Raw genomic sequence first — 17,349 nt, 5'->3', positions numbered from 1 at the left:
GTGGTTTTCGATCTTGGCTGCACACTAGAAACCCCCAACTTCATCCCAATATACCATAACCTCTAGTCTGGGTCCCAGACATCAATATTGTTTAAGCCACTCAGGTGACTCCAATATGCAGTCAGACTTGATAAACGTGCTTTAAATTCTGAGGACCACAGATCTAGATAATAAAAGTCTTCCAGGTGTCTGTGTGGATAAGTGCATATTTCCCCACTTCTAGGCAAAGGAAGCACCTCACGAATCCTCTCCAATTCACCCTGTCTTGTCCCTCTCCTTCTCACACACCCATTGTAGCAGATACTTTAGGTTGCCTGCCCCAAATCCATTCCATGCTTTCCTCCTGGATATCAGAATCCTGATTTTGTTCAGGCAGCCAGTATCCCTCCCCAACATGACTCATGGTAAGGTGATCATGGAACCACCTCAAAGTAAACCTTGACTTGTCTTAGTAATAGTAATCATAGCCACTGACAATGAGGTGTTTAGGGAGGCCACATGACTCAATCTGGCCAACAAAAATGAGGAGAGGTCTCCAGGATACTTGTGGGAAAGGTTTGCTTGCTAATAAAAAGAAATGGGCTCCAGTACTGCTGGACACTGTCTGGACTGACTAAGACTGCTGGAACTTTGACAGCTATCTTGAAGCCATGGGGAACAATCTGAAGATGGCAGAGCAGAAAGATGAGAGGAACATACTTGAAGTCTTTAAACAACTAGCTTAACCCTGCAGCTGAACTACTGCCAGCCTTTTATCTGATGAGAGCATAAATGTCCTTTTTAGAAGGTTGAACCAGGATCCCATTCTATTACCCTGATAATCAAAAGACAGGATCCTTTATAAGCAAACAGACACATAACATGCCAATACACATAAAACCTTGAGGATTTCATCATCTTCTATCCACCCATCATCCCTTTTTATTGTGTCAGGTATGATCATGAGCTATATATGCAGATACTCTTCAAATAACTCACAGCAAAGTGTACACGTCTCCCGAAAGGCTGGTATACAAATCTACCTGAACACACAGTCTGTTCTAAATGGGAAAAGTTCTAAGATATGGAGAAGTTGTAAATTCATTCCTCTTTATCATCTTTCCCATCTACTTGCTACTTCTCTATTGACTATAAATATCAAACTGGAAACTCCTTCAATTGCATTGTTATAAGAGAAAAAAATATATCCACTCAAAGAGATGAGCAAGCTCCTCTGAGAAAACAAAAAGAAACGACCATCTGCATTTTCAGGTGCCATGAGATGACCTTTCAAATCTCAAGCCATGGATGTTACAAAGATAACCACCTGAAAAAAATTTTTAATCCTCAGTACTTGTTTAAAAATATTTTTTTAAAGAAAAAGACATTTCCTATTGCTTTGTCATAAGGGTCTGTGACATAGCCCACACATTGATATATCATCTTGTTCTTTGCATCAAATGAGTTAGTGGAGCTGGGAATAAATATTTTAGGGCATGGCTTGCATTATGCTGCACTGGCTTGTAACAAACCAATAAAAACAGAACACTGACATTATGAAAACTAGCCAAGATCTGGAGTTTACAGTAGACCACTGTGAGCCAGTCAGCATCCCAAATGGAGGCAAGTAGAATAGAGCGTAAGAGCAATTGACTGCAAATCAGTCTAGAGGTCAAGTTCTGCTACTGCCACCTAAGTAGTTGCTTTAGCCATAAAATGCCTTCCCCATTCCACTCCTGGGCAAGTTAGTTAACCATTCTGAGCCTTCAGCCCATAAAATGAGTACAATACCTACTAGAAGAGGTTTGGAGAGGATTAAAAAGATAATGTTTCCCAAACACATAGCAAGGGCTCAATAAATGGCTACTATTTACTCAGAGGAAAATGGAGCATGACATCCCTTGCAAGCCAGTGCACAGATGTGCTGACAGCCCCAATTTTATAAGTGAGGCAGAATCTCAGTGCAACAACACTTGGGCCTTCCAAATCCACGACACACATACTCACACATATACTCACATACACACACTTCAAGGCGCCCACCCTGTAACACTGAAGGTGTGGAGAATGAGGTGTTTTTCACTCAAGTCTCTGCTGATCATGCCCACTTCATAAAATCTGTGTTAAAGGCGAGATCTTTCCCAGAACTTATTTTCTTTCTCCTTGGATTGGGTGGGACATGTCTTCTGCTTTTCTTGCAAGGTGTTGGTCTCAGGGCTGCTTAAGTGAGGAGCTGACCATGCTGGGTGTCAACTTTCCGCATTTTGATTGCTCCTTCTTTAGCTGACGGGCTTCAGTCCAGACTCCACCAAGAAGCCACTCCTGACCCTTGAACAAATCCTTGCCCCTCTATGAGCTTCATAATTCTGTCTGTCCCCTATTTGGCTTTTGGGATAGTAGGTTCCTGAACTGCTTTCAGTATTTCAAAAAGTCAAAGAGAAACTGCATTTGTGTCAGCGCACCTTTAGCAAATGCACAACAACCATCTTTGGCTAGAATGACTGGACCTGCTATGAGTCCTGCTCTGGGTGACCTTGATCCTCCGGAGAAGGGTGGGACTGGATCTTTCAGCACGACTGGGAGTATCCAGCCTTCTCTGGGACGCCAGGGCCCAAGGGCACTGGAATGCGCTGGTCCAGCAGAACCAACGCTGCCTGGAGCCCTTCTAACCGCCAGGGTGGGTCGCGGAGGCTGGAGATGCTGATCTAGCACTTTCAATTGCCCCAAAGCAACGCCCGGAGGCGTGGCTCCGCCCCTCCCGGGCCACAGGCCCGTTCCCCTGTGCTCATGCCCCTAGTCCCCAACTAGGTGGCCCACCCCGCCACACTAGTCTCCGCCCTTATCCCCGCCCCTTCCGGGCCACAGGCCCATTCCCCCGTGCCCACGCCCCTCCCGCGCACCGCCCTATCAAGCTCCGCCCCACCCGGGGCCCCGCCCCCATCCCGGTCCAGCCAGCTCTCTCCGGCTAGCTCCGGCCCGGGGCCACCCCCGTCCCGCCCCCGCAAAGCCGGGGTACCCAAGGTTCTGCGCCGCGACCCTCCGCACCCCTGCGAACATGGCGCTGCTAGCGGCGCGGAGCGTGCGGGCCGCAGTCTGCAGCCTGCGCGCCGTCTCTGCGCCCGCCGCACCCTGCCTGCCGCGGCCTTGGGGGCTGCGGGCGGGCGCCGTCCGGACGCTGCGCACCGGCCCGGCTCTGCTCTCCGGTAAGTGCGGGCGGGCACGTGGGGCGAGCCGGGCTGCCTGGGGGAAGGGGCTGGGGCCTCGATCCTTACCTCGGGTCCCCACTGGTGGCCGTCCCGGGTCAAGCGAGGCGCCCCTGCAGGTGCTTCTTTTTATTTCTGGGATCCCTTGTTGCGTGCCGCTGCTTGCCCTCCTTGAGTGGCTTGGACGACTCTGCAGCCTTTGTCCTGCAGGTTGGGAGCCGGGGGAGGTGGGGGGCAGGGAGGCCTGGAGCCCACAGGCGGCCTCCGTGACCCAGCTGGTTCGGGTCGCTGAGGTCCTCCAAGACCTTAGGTTTCTGGCATTTGTGCGCATCATGGACCCTAAGAGTGGAGACGAATAATACTTTACTTTGCTACACTGATCGCTACTGAGAATTCTGAAGTAAAATGAAAGCAAAGCACTTACTGAGATTTAAAGCCTTGGATCTAGATTTCTAGAAGCCAAAGCTAGCATAACTTTGAGGACAGCTATTTCCTGAAGCAGTGAGATAAACTGGATTCTACAGAAGACGTTCTGCCAAAGTCTATATTTTGTCATGAATGCGTCTTGGGTTGAAATGAGGCCTTAAACGGATCTGAAGTAACTGGGAGATCTGCCCATAGACGTCTTGGCCATCTGTGCTACCTTAGCACAAGTTATCGCAGCGGAAAAGCTGTTCTTACTTCATGCACCAATACTTGGAGACACTTAACTGCACCTCCGAGAACTCAGGCTTCTTATTTACGGAGCATAGGTCTGTGGTGCCTGTTGTCTTAATAAATTCGTTTTAGAAACCTATTTGGGACTGAAAGAGTTGAAAATTCTATTCCAGTCAAACATAATGATGCTTCGTTGCGCCCCCCTCCCCCCTAGTAATCCCTCAGCTCTGTTGAATACAAGGGAAAAGCATCTCATAAGAACTGAATTTCAAGCCTATGTTTTTTGGTTATTCAGTGTTACACTGTCACTAGCTTTTTGCATTTTCCTGTTACCTAGTTAAATATTGCCCAAGATATCAATACTCATGATCTGGCTGAACACCTAGGTTTTTAATACCAAGGAGACAGAGTTCCAATTTTGGTTCCTCTTAAGAGCTATGTGATCTTTGGCAGAGTCACTTAACTTCTCTGAGTTTGTTTTCCTTATCAAAAAGTGGAAATGATATCCCTACCTTAGAGTTGTTGGATGAAATGAAATAATGTAACTGCTGTACTTATAACCTGATGCATAGCACATACTCAATAAATGTTGTTACTAAATACTGGTGTATAGAATCAAATAAATAGCAGAAATTGACCAAATGTTAATATATTTTATCTGACTTAGTGACTTTGAAAAAAGTAAAACGCAGACTTTTTCTAAATAACACAAAACACCTAATTTTCTGGGGCGAAAACCCATGTTCTTCCAAGGCTTAGAAGAAAGTAATTATTTACCTAATCTTCTGTCCACTGATTTCCTGTTGGACCAAGGGTTAAAGGAGAACTGTACTAATTCTTTAGCATAACTTGTGTGGCCTAGTGCAAAGACATAAAGGCCTTTGAAGTCCAGTGGACCTAGATGCATTTAGCTTAGCAATGTTGCTCCCTTTTCCTCTAAACTTGTGGTTGCTCAGTTGCTTAATTAAATGTGAGAGCACTCTTATTCCTAAGATTGTCTTTACAGTTAGGCAAGATGACAAGGCCAAAATCAGGACAATAATCTCAGAGAAGTCCTATGTAGTTGTCCAGCATTTACTTTAAAAAGGCATATTAGATTTATTTATTTTTTTAAAGTAAAAGTAAGTTTATTTAGAGAGATAACCTCACAGAGAATAGACTCCATTTCACTCAGAAGGGAAAACGGAAAATGGCTTAGGAGAGAATACAACCCATAGGCAGAATATGGGCCATCTCAGAAAGGTGAGAGGGAGAGAAGCCCAGAGGTGTGGGGTGTTTAAAGTAAAAGTAGATAACACACTCCATAGAGTGCAGGTCATCTCAGAAAGCAAGGGAGAGCCAAAAGAGGTATATTAGATTTAAACTGCCAGTTCTAGAGTTGTAACAGAATGTTATGGAGAATTGAGTGTAGTAGCCAAATAACTATATATACTAGATGTTTTGCGAGAATCCCCTTAAACTTTAAAAAAAATTACTTCAACTTTTGAGTATTTACTATATGCCAAGCACTGTGTTTAGAACTGGGAACACAAATGAGATAAACCCTGCTCTTTCTTGCTTGGTACTTAGTTTACTGCCTTGAGGGAAACTGACAAATGGGCTCTTATCTGTAGTATGTTAAGTGCTATGAGTGTGTTGGGGCCTCAGGAGAGTGGTGCCGAGTTCTGAGGCAGCAGGTTGGATGGCCCAGGAACCCAGGCTTGGAGGGCTAGATAAGGCTTCTGGCAGGAAGAGCTGCCCCCCACCCCCCTTAAATAGAGGCACTGGGGATTGAACCTAGGACCTCGTGCATGCCAAGCACCCACTCTACCACTGAGCTACACCCCTATGCCAGGAAGAGCTTAGTTGAGAAAAGGGGATGGGGAAAGTGTTGCAGTCAGAACATTAAGTACAAACCTTAACCTTTCTTACAGAACATCATATTGACTTGAAGCATTTAGTAATTTGAAGTAAACCTCATCATTCTGTCTTCAGAGGGACAGACCTTTCTCTAAGACAGACCAATAATAGATAAGGATACAGCAGAAATGTGCTGCAAACTGTGTGTGTGTGTGTGTGTGTGTGTGTGTGTGTGTGTTAGACTGAGTAAATGTTAGGAGCAAATAAATCTCCAAAGTTGCAAAGGTGTTCATATCAAGCCATCTCTGTCTAAATGATACCACTGTTGAGGAGGTGTGTCTTTTCACATGGTTTGTTTTGTCCTGGGCAGTGTACTGGTGAAAGGCCGTGCCAATAAGTCAAACACAAATACTGAGAATGTCTTGCCTTTTGAGAACACTGAGATGAAAAAATGCTTTTTAAGAAGTGATGCCACTGGTTTTGTGAAGTATTGGTCTTCTATTTTTAGTGCGTAAATTCACAGACAAACATGAATGGATAACGACAGAAAACGGTGTTGGAACAGTGGGAATCAGCAATTTTGCACAGGTATTGGATTGCCTTGAAATACTGAAAACAGTTTGCTCTTGCCTAAGTTGGATTATCTTTACCTTTTAAAAAATGTTTATTCTGTCCCTTAATATTTTGGGTCCTTTAAAGGTCCTCTGAAGACCATCAGTCATAGGTGGAAAAAGTAAAATATAATTTAGTTAGGGCAGTATATAGTGTTTTAAGAGATCCTAAAAGGTTAACACTTAGAAGCAGGAAACAAAGAAGTATACTAGTTTCACATTGGGGCAGTTAGGGAAAGAAGCAGAGCAAGCAAAAGTGTGGAGTGTTGGCAGTGTTTTGTGGATAACAGTGATACGCCCAAGACTTGGGGTTTTGAAGAGGGAAAACCTAGATTAGCACAGATTACACAAAGGTAAACCTTTTATTTAGACTCTGTCTCTGCTAATTCCCGTTGCCACTGATCCCTTATTGAGATGTGTAAAAGAAAATGAGAAGTCAACTAGGAGAATAGGTCAGTGATTTTCAACTGGATCTGCGTGTGGGGTGGGGAGAGGGGCTGGGGGGTGTTAACTGATGGGAGTATGTAATATTCTTCAGAAAGGTTGGAATCTTGGGTACGGAGACTCAGTGACAGCTATATCTTCATTGGCATATCTGTGTGCCTACTGAGGCCCAATACAGGATGCTTTGTGAAATACTGTGTGTTTGACCTCACCTAGAGTTTATCTATGAGGGGAAATCACCTACATGGAAAATGACATATAAGACATCTGATGGATGACTGAGTGGTACAAGGGGTTGGAACCCATTCACCTGATGGGGAGAACACTTCTTACTAGAGTCAGGGCACGAGGACTGATATACAGAACCAGTGGGTAGGATTTCAGCAAATGCAGTAGGGGAAATGGCCTCAGTAAAACCGCAGAGGTGAAAAAGCATAAAGTATGTTTGTCCTCAGAGAAGCTAGTAATATTTTGGAGGGCATATGGTTTGTGGACAAGGGTCACTGCTGCCTGTGGGAAATCCAGCTGATGGCCTGTTTTCTTGCAGGTCCTGAGCTAAGAATAGTTTTGCATTTTTAAAGAGTTCTAAGAAAAAGCAAATTATTTGGCCCCTCAAGTGTAAAATATGTACTGTCTGAATTAAAGGGATTCAGTGTTTAGCTTGTTCCTATTTACTAGGTTTACTTTGATTTCTTAGAGGTTTGTTACTTGATTTTTTTTTTTAAAGGAAGCTTTAGGAGATGTTGTTTACTGTAGTCTGCCTGAAGTTGGGACAAAATTGAACAAACAAGGTGAGTGTTTTTCTCATTTTGGTATATCATGATTCATGCCATGAATTTTCTTTACCTTGACTAATAACTTATTTGCACCGAGGATCATTTAGAGTGCTTTTTCCTGAAGTAACAGAAAACTTAAATAAGAGTAGATTAACCAGCAGGGGTTTATTCTATCTCATACAAGCAGTCTTGGAAATAGGTGGATACAGGATTGACTCAGTGGCTCAGTGAAGGTTATCACAGACATGACCTCTTTGGTACTTTATCTGCCTTAGCATGTCAGAGGTCACAAAATGGCAGCAGAATCTTCAAGCATCACATTTTCAAATGACAATATCCAAAAACAGGAAGAGAAAGGCTCTCTTATCTCTTTATTGGGAAAAACATCTCAACCAGAAATCTCTCAGTACATCCTAGAAATCTTCTCATGTAATAAGACCCTTGTTGTGATTGACAGTCTGTATGTTTATTTTTTTTCCTGTACATCAGTTGTTTTCTTTAATCATGTTTTATTTACTGGGTACCCACTCTGCTGCTCTCAAGCAGATCAGAAGTTTCTGATTATCTGTTTATAGCAAGTGAGGAGTATGAACCTGCCTTTAAAATTTTTTTTTAAATTTTATTATTTTTTTGTGGGAGGAGATAATTAGGGGTTTTTTATTTATTTATTTATTTATTTATTTATTTATTTATTTATTTATTTATTTATTTATTTATTTTTAGAGGTAATGGGGATTGAACCCAGGACCTTGTATATGCTAAGTGTGCACTCTACCACTTGAGCTATACCCTCCCCCCGGACCTGCTTTTTGTGCTTTAAAAAATTCAGTTAATATAATTATGTTGTGTAATATTCCTAAGCTAAAATTCCTTCTTTAAACTTTTTGCTAAAGGTGTTTTTTTAAACTGATGTAAAAATCACATACAGTGAAAATGCATGTTTCTTAATTATATAATCCAAAGAGTTTTGACAAACTGTAAACCTTCCCAATCAAAGCCCTTTTCTTCTCTGATTTCTGTTACCATAGATTAGTTTTGCCTATTTAACTTCATTTAAAAGGAATCACACAATACGTATTATGTCTGGCTTTTTGTCTAATATGATGATTTTGATATTCACATTGAATGACAAGTAGTTTATTTTTTTATTGCTGGAAAGTATCCCATTGCATGAATAGAACACATTTTTATCCTTTCTCCCGTTGATGGATTTTAGTGGTAAAGTCTTTGTCTTCCTTTCTCTTGGATAAGTATACGTAGGAGTGGAATTTCTGGTTTATAGTGTAGGTATACATTTAACTTTATAAGAAACTCCCAACCAGTTTGCTGTGGTAGACCATTTTACATTCTCAACAACACTAGAGTTCCAGGTGATGTGTATCTTGTTGTGGTTTTAACTTGTATTTCCTTAATGACAGATTACTGTTGAACACTTTTCCATGTGCTTTTGGCCAAACATCTTTTTTTGTGACGTCTCTAATTTTTTATTTGGGTTATCTTTTTACTATTGATTTTTAGGCATCCTTTATAAATTCTAGATACAAATCCTTTTTCAGATATGTATTTTGTCATAGTTTGGTTTTGCCTTTTCATTTTCTTAACAGTGTTGTTTGATGAGAACCTTTTAATTTTTAACAAGTCCAAGTTATTAATGTTTTTAATCATGTACAGAACTTTGTGTTTTCTCTAAGAAATCTTTGTCTATCTCTGTGGTTCCTGGACTATATACCCCAGTGCCATGAGGTGCTGTAGAGTAATTTTTAACATCTGATTGACAGCACAAACTAAGATTCAGTTGAGTTAATAACAATTTCAATATTAGATCTTAACTATATTACTTTGGGTAATGTATCTTTGAAGCCAAGTACTGCACAATCTGTGGAACATTAGGTAGGACAGTGGTTGGTGTGACCTGATTCCCTGATGGAGAACTTATACATGTATCTGTAAATTATAGTTAAGAATTAAAATTTTTTTTTAGTTCAATTTACGTGCATTAATTTTGCAAACAGCCTACTCAATTGTTAGGATGTAAAAACTGACTAAGTAGTTTGGGCCTGACCTCTTAATTGAAATGTTAGGTATTTGTTTTGGTCTAGGGGTCATCATAGAACCTTTCTGAGACCCTAAGGGCACTATGCACTGAGGAAGTGAGCAAGGTTTGCAAAGATACTCTCCATGTTTTCTTGAAACTTCATATAGTTTTAGCTTTCATGTTCAGCTTTATTCACTGATTCTCATAGCTTTGTAGATTCCTTTGGATCTTCTATTTATGTAATAATATAAAAGTGTTATATTTCTAACTTTGAATCTTTATGCATTTTATTTCTTCTCCTTGCCTATTGACTGGCCAGGCCCCTCAGAATAATGTTGAATAGAAGTGGTAGGAGTAGACTCATTGCCTTGTTCCTGCTCTTAGGAGAAAGCATTTAACATTTCTATTAGGTACGATATTTAGCTGTGGGGTTTTTCATAGATGCCCATTATCAGATGACAGGTTCCTTTCTGCTTCTAGTCTGCTGAGAATTATCATCCATGGATGTTGAATTTTTGTCAGATTTCATTTTCTCCATCTATTGCCACAGAGAAGTTTTCTTCTTAATGTGATGAATGATGATTCAGTTTCGAATGTTTAGCCATCCTTGTATTGCTGGTAATCATGATTAAAAAAAATTTTTTTTAAACATTGTTTGATTTGTGCTAGTTAATTTTTACCTTTTGTTCATGAGAGATAGTGGTCTTTTATTACAATGACTTTGTCAGATTTTGAAATCTGTTATATTGGCCTCATAGAATAAGTTTAGAAATTTTCCCACCTCTTTTCTTTTTCTGAAACAATGTGCAACGTTAGTATTTTCTTCTTTAAATGTTTGCTAGAATTAACCAATGGAATATGAGCCAGATTTCTTTGTGGGAAGGTTTTTTTGTTTGTTTTGTTTGCATTTAAACTTTTTTTATTGAGTTATGGTCATTTTACAGCGTTGTGTCAAATTCCAGTGTAGAGCACAATTTTTCAGTTATACACGAACATACATATATTCATTATCACTTTTTATTTTCCACTGTGAGCTACCACAAGATCTTGTATATATTTCCCTGTGCTATACAGGATAATCTTGTTTTATCTGTTCTACATATGCCTGTCAGTATCTTATGAATTTTGAAATCCCATTCTGTCCCTTCCCATCCCCCACCCCCTTGGCAACCACAAGTTTGTATTCTACGTCTATGAGTCTGTTTCTGTTTGGTATTTATGTTTTTGTTTTGTTTTGTTTTGTTTTGTTTTTTTTAGATTCCACATATGAGCGATCTCATATGGTATTTTTCTTTCTCTTTCTGGCTTACTTCATTTAGAATGACACTCTCCAGGAACATCCATGTTGCTGCAAATGGCGTTATGTTGTCAGTTTTTATGGCTGAATAGTATTCCATTGTATAAATATACCACATCTTCTTTATCCAGTCATCTGTTGAGGGACATTTAGGCTGTTTACATGTCTTGGCTATTGTAAATAGTGCTGCTATGAACATTGGGGTGCAGGTATCTTTTTGAAGTAGGGTTCCTTCTGGATATATGCCCAGGAGCGGGATTCCTGGGTCATATGGTAAGTCTATTCCTAGTCTTTTGAGGACTCTCCATACTGTTTTCCACAGTGGCTGCACCAAACTGCTTTCCCACCAGCAGTGTAGGAGGGTTCCCTTTTCTCCACAGCCTCTCCAGCATTTGTCATTTGTGCACTTTTGAATGATGGCCATTCTGACTGTTGTGAGGTGATACCTCATTGTAGTTTTGATTTGCATTTCTCTGATAATTTATGATATTGAGCATTTTTTCATCTGCCTATTGATCATTTGTATGTCTTCCTTGGAGAATTGCTTGTTTAGGTCTTCTGCCCATTTTGGATTGTGTTGTTTGTTTTTTTCTTATTAAGTCATATGAGCTGCTTACATATTCTTGAGATCAAGCCTTTGTCGGTTTCATTGTTTGCAAAAATCTTCTCCCATTCCGTAGGTTGTCATTTTGTTTTACTTATGGTTTCCTTTGCTGTGCAGAAGCTTGTAAGTTTAATTAGGTCCCATTTGTTTATTCTTGTGAGATAATGTTTTGCCTATATTTTCTTCTAGGTTTGTTGTATCTTGTCTTAGGTTTAAGTCTTTGATCCATTTTGAGTTTATTTTTGTGTATGGTGTAAGGGAGTGTTCAAGCTTAATTGATTTACATGCTGCTGTCCAAGTTTCCCATCACCATTTGCTGAAGAGACTGCCTTTATTCCATTGTATATTCTTGCCTCCTTTGTCGAAGATTAGTTGACCAAAAGTTTGTGGGTTCATTTCTGGGCTCTCTATTCTATTCCATTGGTCCATATGTCTTTTTGTACCAATACCATGCTGTTTTGATTACTGTAGCTCTATAGTATTGTCTGAAGTCTGGGAGAGTTATTCCTCCAGCCTCTTTCTTTTGCTTCAGTAATGCTTTGGCAATTTTAGTTCTTTTATGGTTCCATATATATTTTATCATGATTTGTTCTAGTTCTGTGAAATATGTCCTGGGTAACTTGACAGGGATTGCATTAAATCTGTAGATTACCTTGGGCAGTATGACCATTTTAACAATATTGATTCTTCCAATGCAGGAGCATGGGATATCTTTCCATTTTTTTAAGTCTTCTTCAATTTCCTTGATCAGTGTTTTATAGTTTTCCATGTATAAGTCTTTCACCTCCTTGGTTAGATTTATTCCTAGGTATTTTATTACTTTGGGTGCTATTTTAAAGGGGATTGTTTCTTTACTTTTTTTCTGTTGATTCATCTTTAGTGTACAGAAATGCAACTGATTTTTGAATGTTAATCTTGTAACCTGCTACCTTGCTGAATTCTTTGATTATTTCTAGTAGTTTTTATGTAGACCTTTTAGGGTTTTCTATATATAGTATCATGTCATTGGCATAGTGACACTTTTACCTCTTCTTTTCCAATTTAGATCCCTTTTATTTCTCTCTCTTGCCTGATTGCTGTGGCTAGGACTTCCAAGATTATGTTGAATAGGAGTGGTGATAGTGGGCAGCCTTGTCTTGTCCCAGATTTTAGTGGGAAGCTTTTGAGTTTTTCACCGTTGAGTACTATGCTGGCTGTAGGTTTGTCATATATAGCTTTTATTATGTTGAGATATGTTCTCTCTATACCCACTTTGGTGAGAGTTTTTATCATAAATGGGTGTTGAATTTTATCAAATGTTTTTTCTGCATCTATTGAGATGATCATGTGGTTTTTGTCCTTTCTCTTGTTGATGTGATGTATTATATTGATTGATTTGCATATGTTGAACCACCCTTGTGTCCCTGAAATGAACCTCACTTGATCATGATGTATAATCTTTTTCATGTGCTGTTGGATTCTATTTGCTAATATTTTGGTGAGGATTTTTGCATGTATGTTCATCAGTGATATTGGTCTGTAATTCTCTTTTTTGGTGGTGTCTTTGCCTGGTTTTGGTATTAGGGTGATGGTGGCTTCATAGAATGAGTTTGGTAGTATTCCCTCCTTTTCAGTCTTCCGGAAGAGTTTGAGGACTGGTATGAGTTCTTCTTTGTATGTTTGGTAGAATTCTCCAGTGAAGCCGTCTGGTCCTGGACTTTTATTTGTAGGGAGGTTTTTTATTGCTAATTCAATTTCATTCCTAGTGATAGGTTTGTTCAAGTGGTCAGTTTCTTCTTGATTCAGTCTTGGTGGACTGTATGTTTCCAGAAACTTGTCCATCTCCTCTAGGTTATCCATTTTGGTTCCATATAGTTTTTCATAATATTCTCATATGATATTTTGTATTTCTATGTTATTATAATTTCTCCATTTTCCTTTCTTATTTTGCTTATTTGTGCTCTTTTCCCCCCCTTCTTTGTGAGTTTAGCCAGAGGTTTGTCGATTTTATTTACTTTTTCAAAAAAGCCAGCTTCTTGGTTTGATTGATTTTCTTCTATCATTTTTTAAATCTCTGTTTTATTTATTTCCTCCCTGATCTTTATTATTTCCTTCCTTCTGCTGACTTTTGGGTGGTTTTGCTCTTCTTTTTCTAATTATTTTAGCTGGTGGGTTAGATTGTTTGAGATTGTTCTTTTTTGAGGAAGGCCTGTATCAATATAAACTTCCCTCTTAGCACTGTCTTTGCTGCATCCCATAAATTTTGTGTGGTTGTATTTTCATTTTCATTTGTGTCATTTCATTTCAACTTTGATTTCGTCATTGACCCACTGGTTTTTTGATAGCGTATTGTTTGATCTCTATGCTTTCCTTTTTTCTCCTTTGTTTCTCTGTAGTTGATTTCTACTTTCATGGCATTGTGGTCAGTAAAGATGCTTGAGATAATTTCTATCTTCTTAAAATTGTTGAGGTTTCTTTTGTGCCCAAGTATATGATCAATCCTAGAAAATGTTCCATGTGCCCTTGAAAAGAATGTATAGCCTATTTTGTGGGAAGGTTTTTGATACAAATTTAATTTCTTTAATAGATACTCAGATTTTGTTATCTAGCATTGGTTTCATTAGTGAAGTTTTTTGAGGAATTTTTCCATTTCATGTTGTCCTATTCACACAAAGATAATCTTTTGAAAGAACCAAGTTTCTAATTTTCTTTGTTTTCATTTCATTTTTTCCTTCATATCTTTTATTCCTCAAACTTACTTAGATTTGATTTGCTCTTTTTCTAGCTTCCTAAGGTGGAAACTTGGGGTTCTGTTGACTTTCACAAAGTTTTTATTTGACTTTTTCATCCATACTGTAAAACACTGTCTCACTTGTGATGGGGTGGCAGCTAAAACCTTAATATGATTCTTTTATTTAGGCTTGTCTGGGACACTTGGAGGAGTCTGCCCTGTGCACACATGGTTCCGGGATCACTCAGATCATCATTAATCCTTGCGCAGAATTTATACATAGAATTTAGGACTCTTCTTTTAGTCTCTCCTTACTGAGATTTTCCAGCAGCTACGGTGGCCCCAAACTCTTGTCTTCTAGTCCTTTAAGCCAGTAAAACAAGTTTTCTCTCAGAATTTTGGCTTCTTCACATGGCACAGATCAGTATCTTTCCCTAAGGCTAAAAGTCATTTAAAAAATCACTGGTATCATTCCTCCTCTCTATAAACTGGTTGCTTTTGTTCATTTTCTAGGGTCTTTAGAAGCTGGGTCATTGACTTTAAGATGTTCTTTTAACCTAAAGATACTGTTTCCCCATAAGCACTACCTTAGCTCTACCCCACAAACTTTGGTATGTTGTATTCTCATTCAGTTCACGTTGCTTGGTATTGTCCTGTAGGTGACTAGGGTTCTGTTAATTTCATAGTCTTTTTTCTTTTTTTTTAAACTCTGTTCTTCAGATTGGTTAATTTCAGATGATCTTCGTGTTCACTGATCCTTTTGCAGTATCCAGTCTGCTGTTAATGCCATCTAGTGAATTTTTTAGATACTATACTTTTTAGTTCTAGAATGTCCATTTTTAAAATTCCCATTTCTTTCCAAGTACTCTCCCATATATTCACTAATTGTGATGATCTTTTTTTCAGTCTTTGAACATATTTAAAATAGCTATTTTAAGGTTTTCTGCTAATTCTAACATGTGGGTTTGTGGGTCATTTTGAGATCTTTATATTGACTTCTCTTCATTATGGCTCTTTTCTAGAACTTCAGCCCTCACTTCCATCCATGTTGGCAGCACCACACTTCATCCTCTGACCTCTTAAGCAAATGAGACTGGTGTTCTAGTTACACTGTGCTCTTTGGATGTGGCAATGTTGTGAAGCTACAAACTGTCAATGAAGGTCTCACCCAGTTTGGGTCCCTTCTTTGGAGGACTGACTCCTCTTTTGGTCATTATACAGAGTCTTCATATAATTGGGGTTTTTTTGTTTTTGTTTTTTGTTTGTTTGTTTTTCTTTGAATGTTTAGAGTTGATAATTATTATCTGCAGGAATGTTGGTCTGATATGAGGTACTTCACCATTACTGGAATCTCCTAAAATTTTCATTTTTTTTTCCTGAGCCAGAGTAAATTGAAAGAAAGTTGAGTTTTAACTCTGGTATTCAGATACATCACTATTTACTCACTGTATCTAGAATGGCTAGGTCCACTTTGAGGATATTTATACCCTTCTCACAGGGTGATATAAGTATGACAGACTTTATGGTTTTATTTTTAATAAAGATATTTAGAACTTTTTATTATGACCGTATTAGAGGTGATCACTTCTCCATATTTTGTATTTCTGGGTCACTAACTTGACATTTAATATTTTGTTTAATTTTTTCCATTTAGAGGAGTTTGGTGCTTTGGAAAGTGTGAAAGCTGCTAGTGAACTCTATTCTCCTCTATCTGGAGAAGTTACTGAAATTAATGAAGCTCTAGCAGAAAATCCAGGACTTGTCAACAAATCTTGTTATGAAGATGGTAAGTTGTTGCTAGAAATTCTTTAAAGGATTATTTGCTGCATTTAATCTAGAGTTAAAAGCAAGGTTTAGCTAATTGTGGGTTATTTTTGCACTCCTTGGTACTAGACATATTCTGCTTAAAAAAAGGAAAACAGATTAGCTGACTATATAAGGTTATGTTTGAGATCTGTTAAAGTATTCACCTTTTCAGTCATAAAGTATCCAATCATATTGTGTGATGTAGGTGGTAGGGAATAATATTTATTGCATTAATTTTTGGTTTTCTCTTATTTTCATTTTCATAATAACCTAGTAAGGTAAGCTAGCAGCAATTTTTTTTCATTCTGTAGATGAATTGAGGCCCCAACAGATTTGTTTGTTAAGGTCACACAGACAATATGGCAAAATTAGGATTAGGTTGTAGTTCTGTTTCCTATCACCTAGCTCTTCTAACTCTACTACTGTTTTCTAATGGCATTAACCTCAGTAGTTACAGTGTTGGTGTTCCTTTTGTTAAAGATACAGCTGGCCTTGTATATTCTTAAGGCTAAGGTTTAAACTCTGAATAAATAATGATGTTCAGTGACTTATGTAGAGTACTAGATTAATTTTGAGGCACTGAAAATTTACATTTTGAATGAATTTGACTTTCTCTTTAAAAAGGTGATTCGGAATGTAAGATACTTTTTTTTTTGGGTTGCAGGTTGGCTGATCAAGATGACACTCAGTAATCCTTCAGAACTAGATGAACTAATGAGTGAAGAAGCATATGAGAAATACATAAAATCTATTGAAGAGTGAAAATGGAACCCTTAAATAAACTAGTTTGAAACAACTTAATCTAGATAGTTGTCTTAAATTAGTGGTGGATAGAAGATTTTTAAAAAGCAGCTTTTAGTAAAAGAAACTACTTGCAACAATGTTACCAGAAAATACCCCTTAACTAACAGCATCAAATAAATACTGTGCATCTTTTTCAAAGCACCCTGTGATTTTTAGGCTAGGCTCTAGTTATAACATTCAGAATTTCTGAAATTATCTGTGGTAAAAACTAGTTATAGTTATAAAAAGTATGTAATTGAAGGGTAACATTGTCGTCTTAAGCCTTATATAATATTGTAACTTGCTTACATACATCCCTGGATTTGGGGTGAAAATACTTAATGATCTTCCCACTGGAAATAACTGGCAATAGAGAAAAGTTTTTGTTAGTTGTACAGTGTCAGATGAAGAACAAACAGTACTATCTTAATTTTGCAATATTCTGTGTTTGCTGGTGCTATTTTTATACAATGAAGCAACAGCCTTGCAGGAAAATAAGAAACAGTTTAATAAAATATTCAACTTCTTAATTATGTTTTTTTTTTTGCTGTTAATATTTCATTTAATGACTTTGCTAGTATTTGTACATATGCTAACTTTAACTT

At 38.5% G+C, this 17,349-nt stretch overlaps 1 protein-coding gene and 1 long non-coding RNA gene across 9 annotated transcripts in view; one reads left to right on the top strand and one right to left on the bottom strand.

Moving 5' to 3' along the window:
- Positions 1-17,349, bottom strand: part of LOC116665834 — a 112,782-nt gene that overhangs the window by 91,158 nt on the left and 4,275 nt on the right. For 7 of the 8 annotated variants that reach the window (XR_004322560.1, XR_004322557.1, XR_004322556.1 and 4 more), the window contains one exon: positions 3,252-3,521. This is a non-coding gene — a long non-coding RNA (uncharacterized LOC116665834). Of the gene's footprint in view, positions 1-2,022; positions 2,778-3,251; positions 3,522-17,349 lie in introns of those variants that run through there. The other variant, XR_004322563.1, reaches the window with a different exon arrangement.
- GCSH (glycine cleavage system protein H) lies at positions 2,898-17,274 on the top strand. The gene is made up of 5 exons (XM_032486839.1): positions 2,898-3,182; positions 6,187-6,266; positions 7,461-7,524; positions 15,810-15,941; positions 16,626-17,274. Exons 1-5 carry the CDS (start codon positions 3,035-3,037, stop codon positions 16,721-16,723), a joined length of 522 nt encoding a protein of 173 aa, XP_032342730.1. The 5' UTR covers positions 2,898-3,034; the 3' UTR covers positions 16,724-17,274.

This window comes from Camelus ferus, chromosome 9 (genome assembly GCF_009834535.1).
Source record: "Camelus ferus isolate YT-003-E chromosome 9, BCGSAC_Cfer_1.0, whole genome shotgun sequence".
Taxonomy (NCBI): Eukaryota; Metazoa; Chordata; class Mammalia; order Artiodactyla; family Camelidae; genus Camelus; species Camelus ferus.
This window is presented reverse-complemented; position numbering and strand designations above follow the sequence as displayed.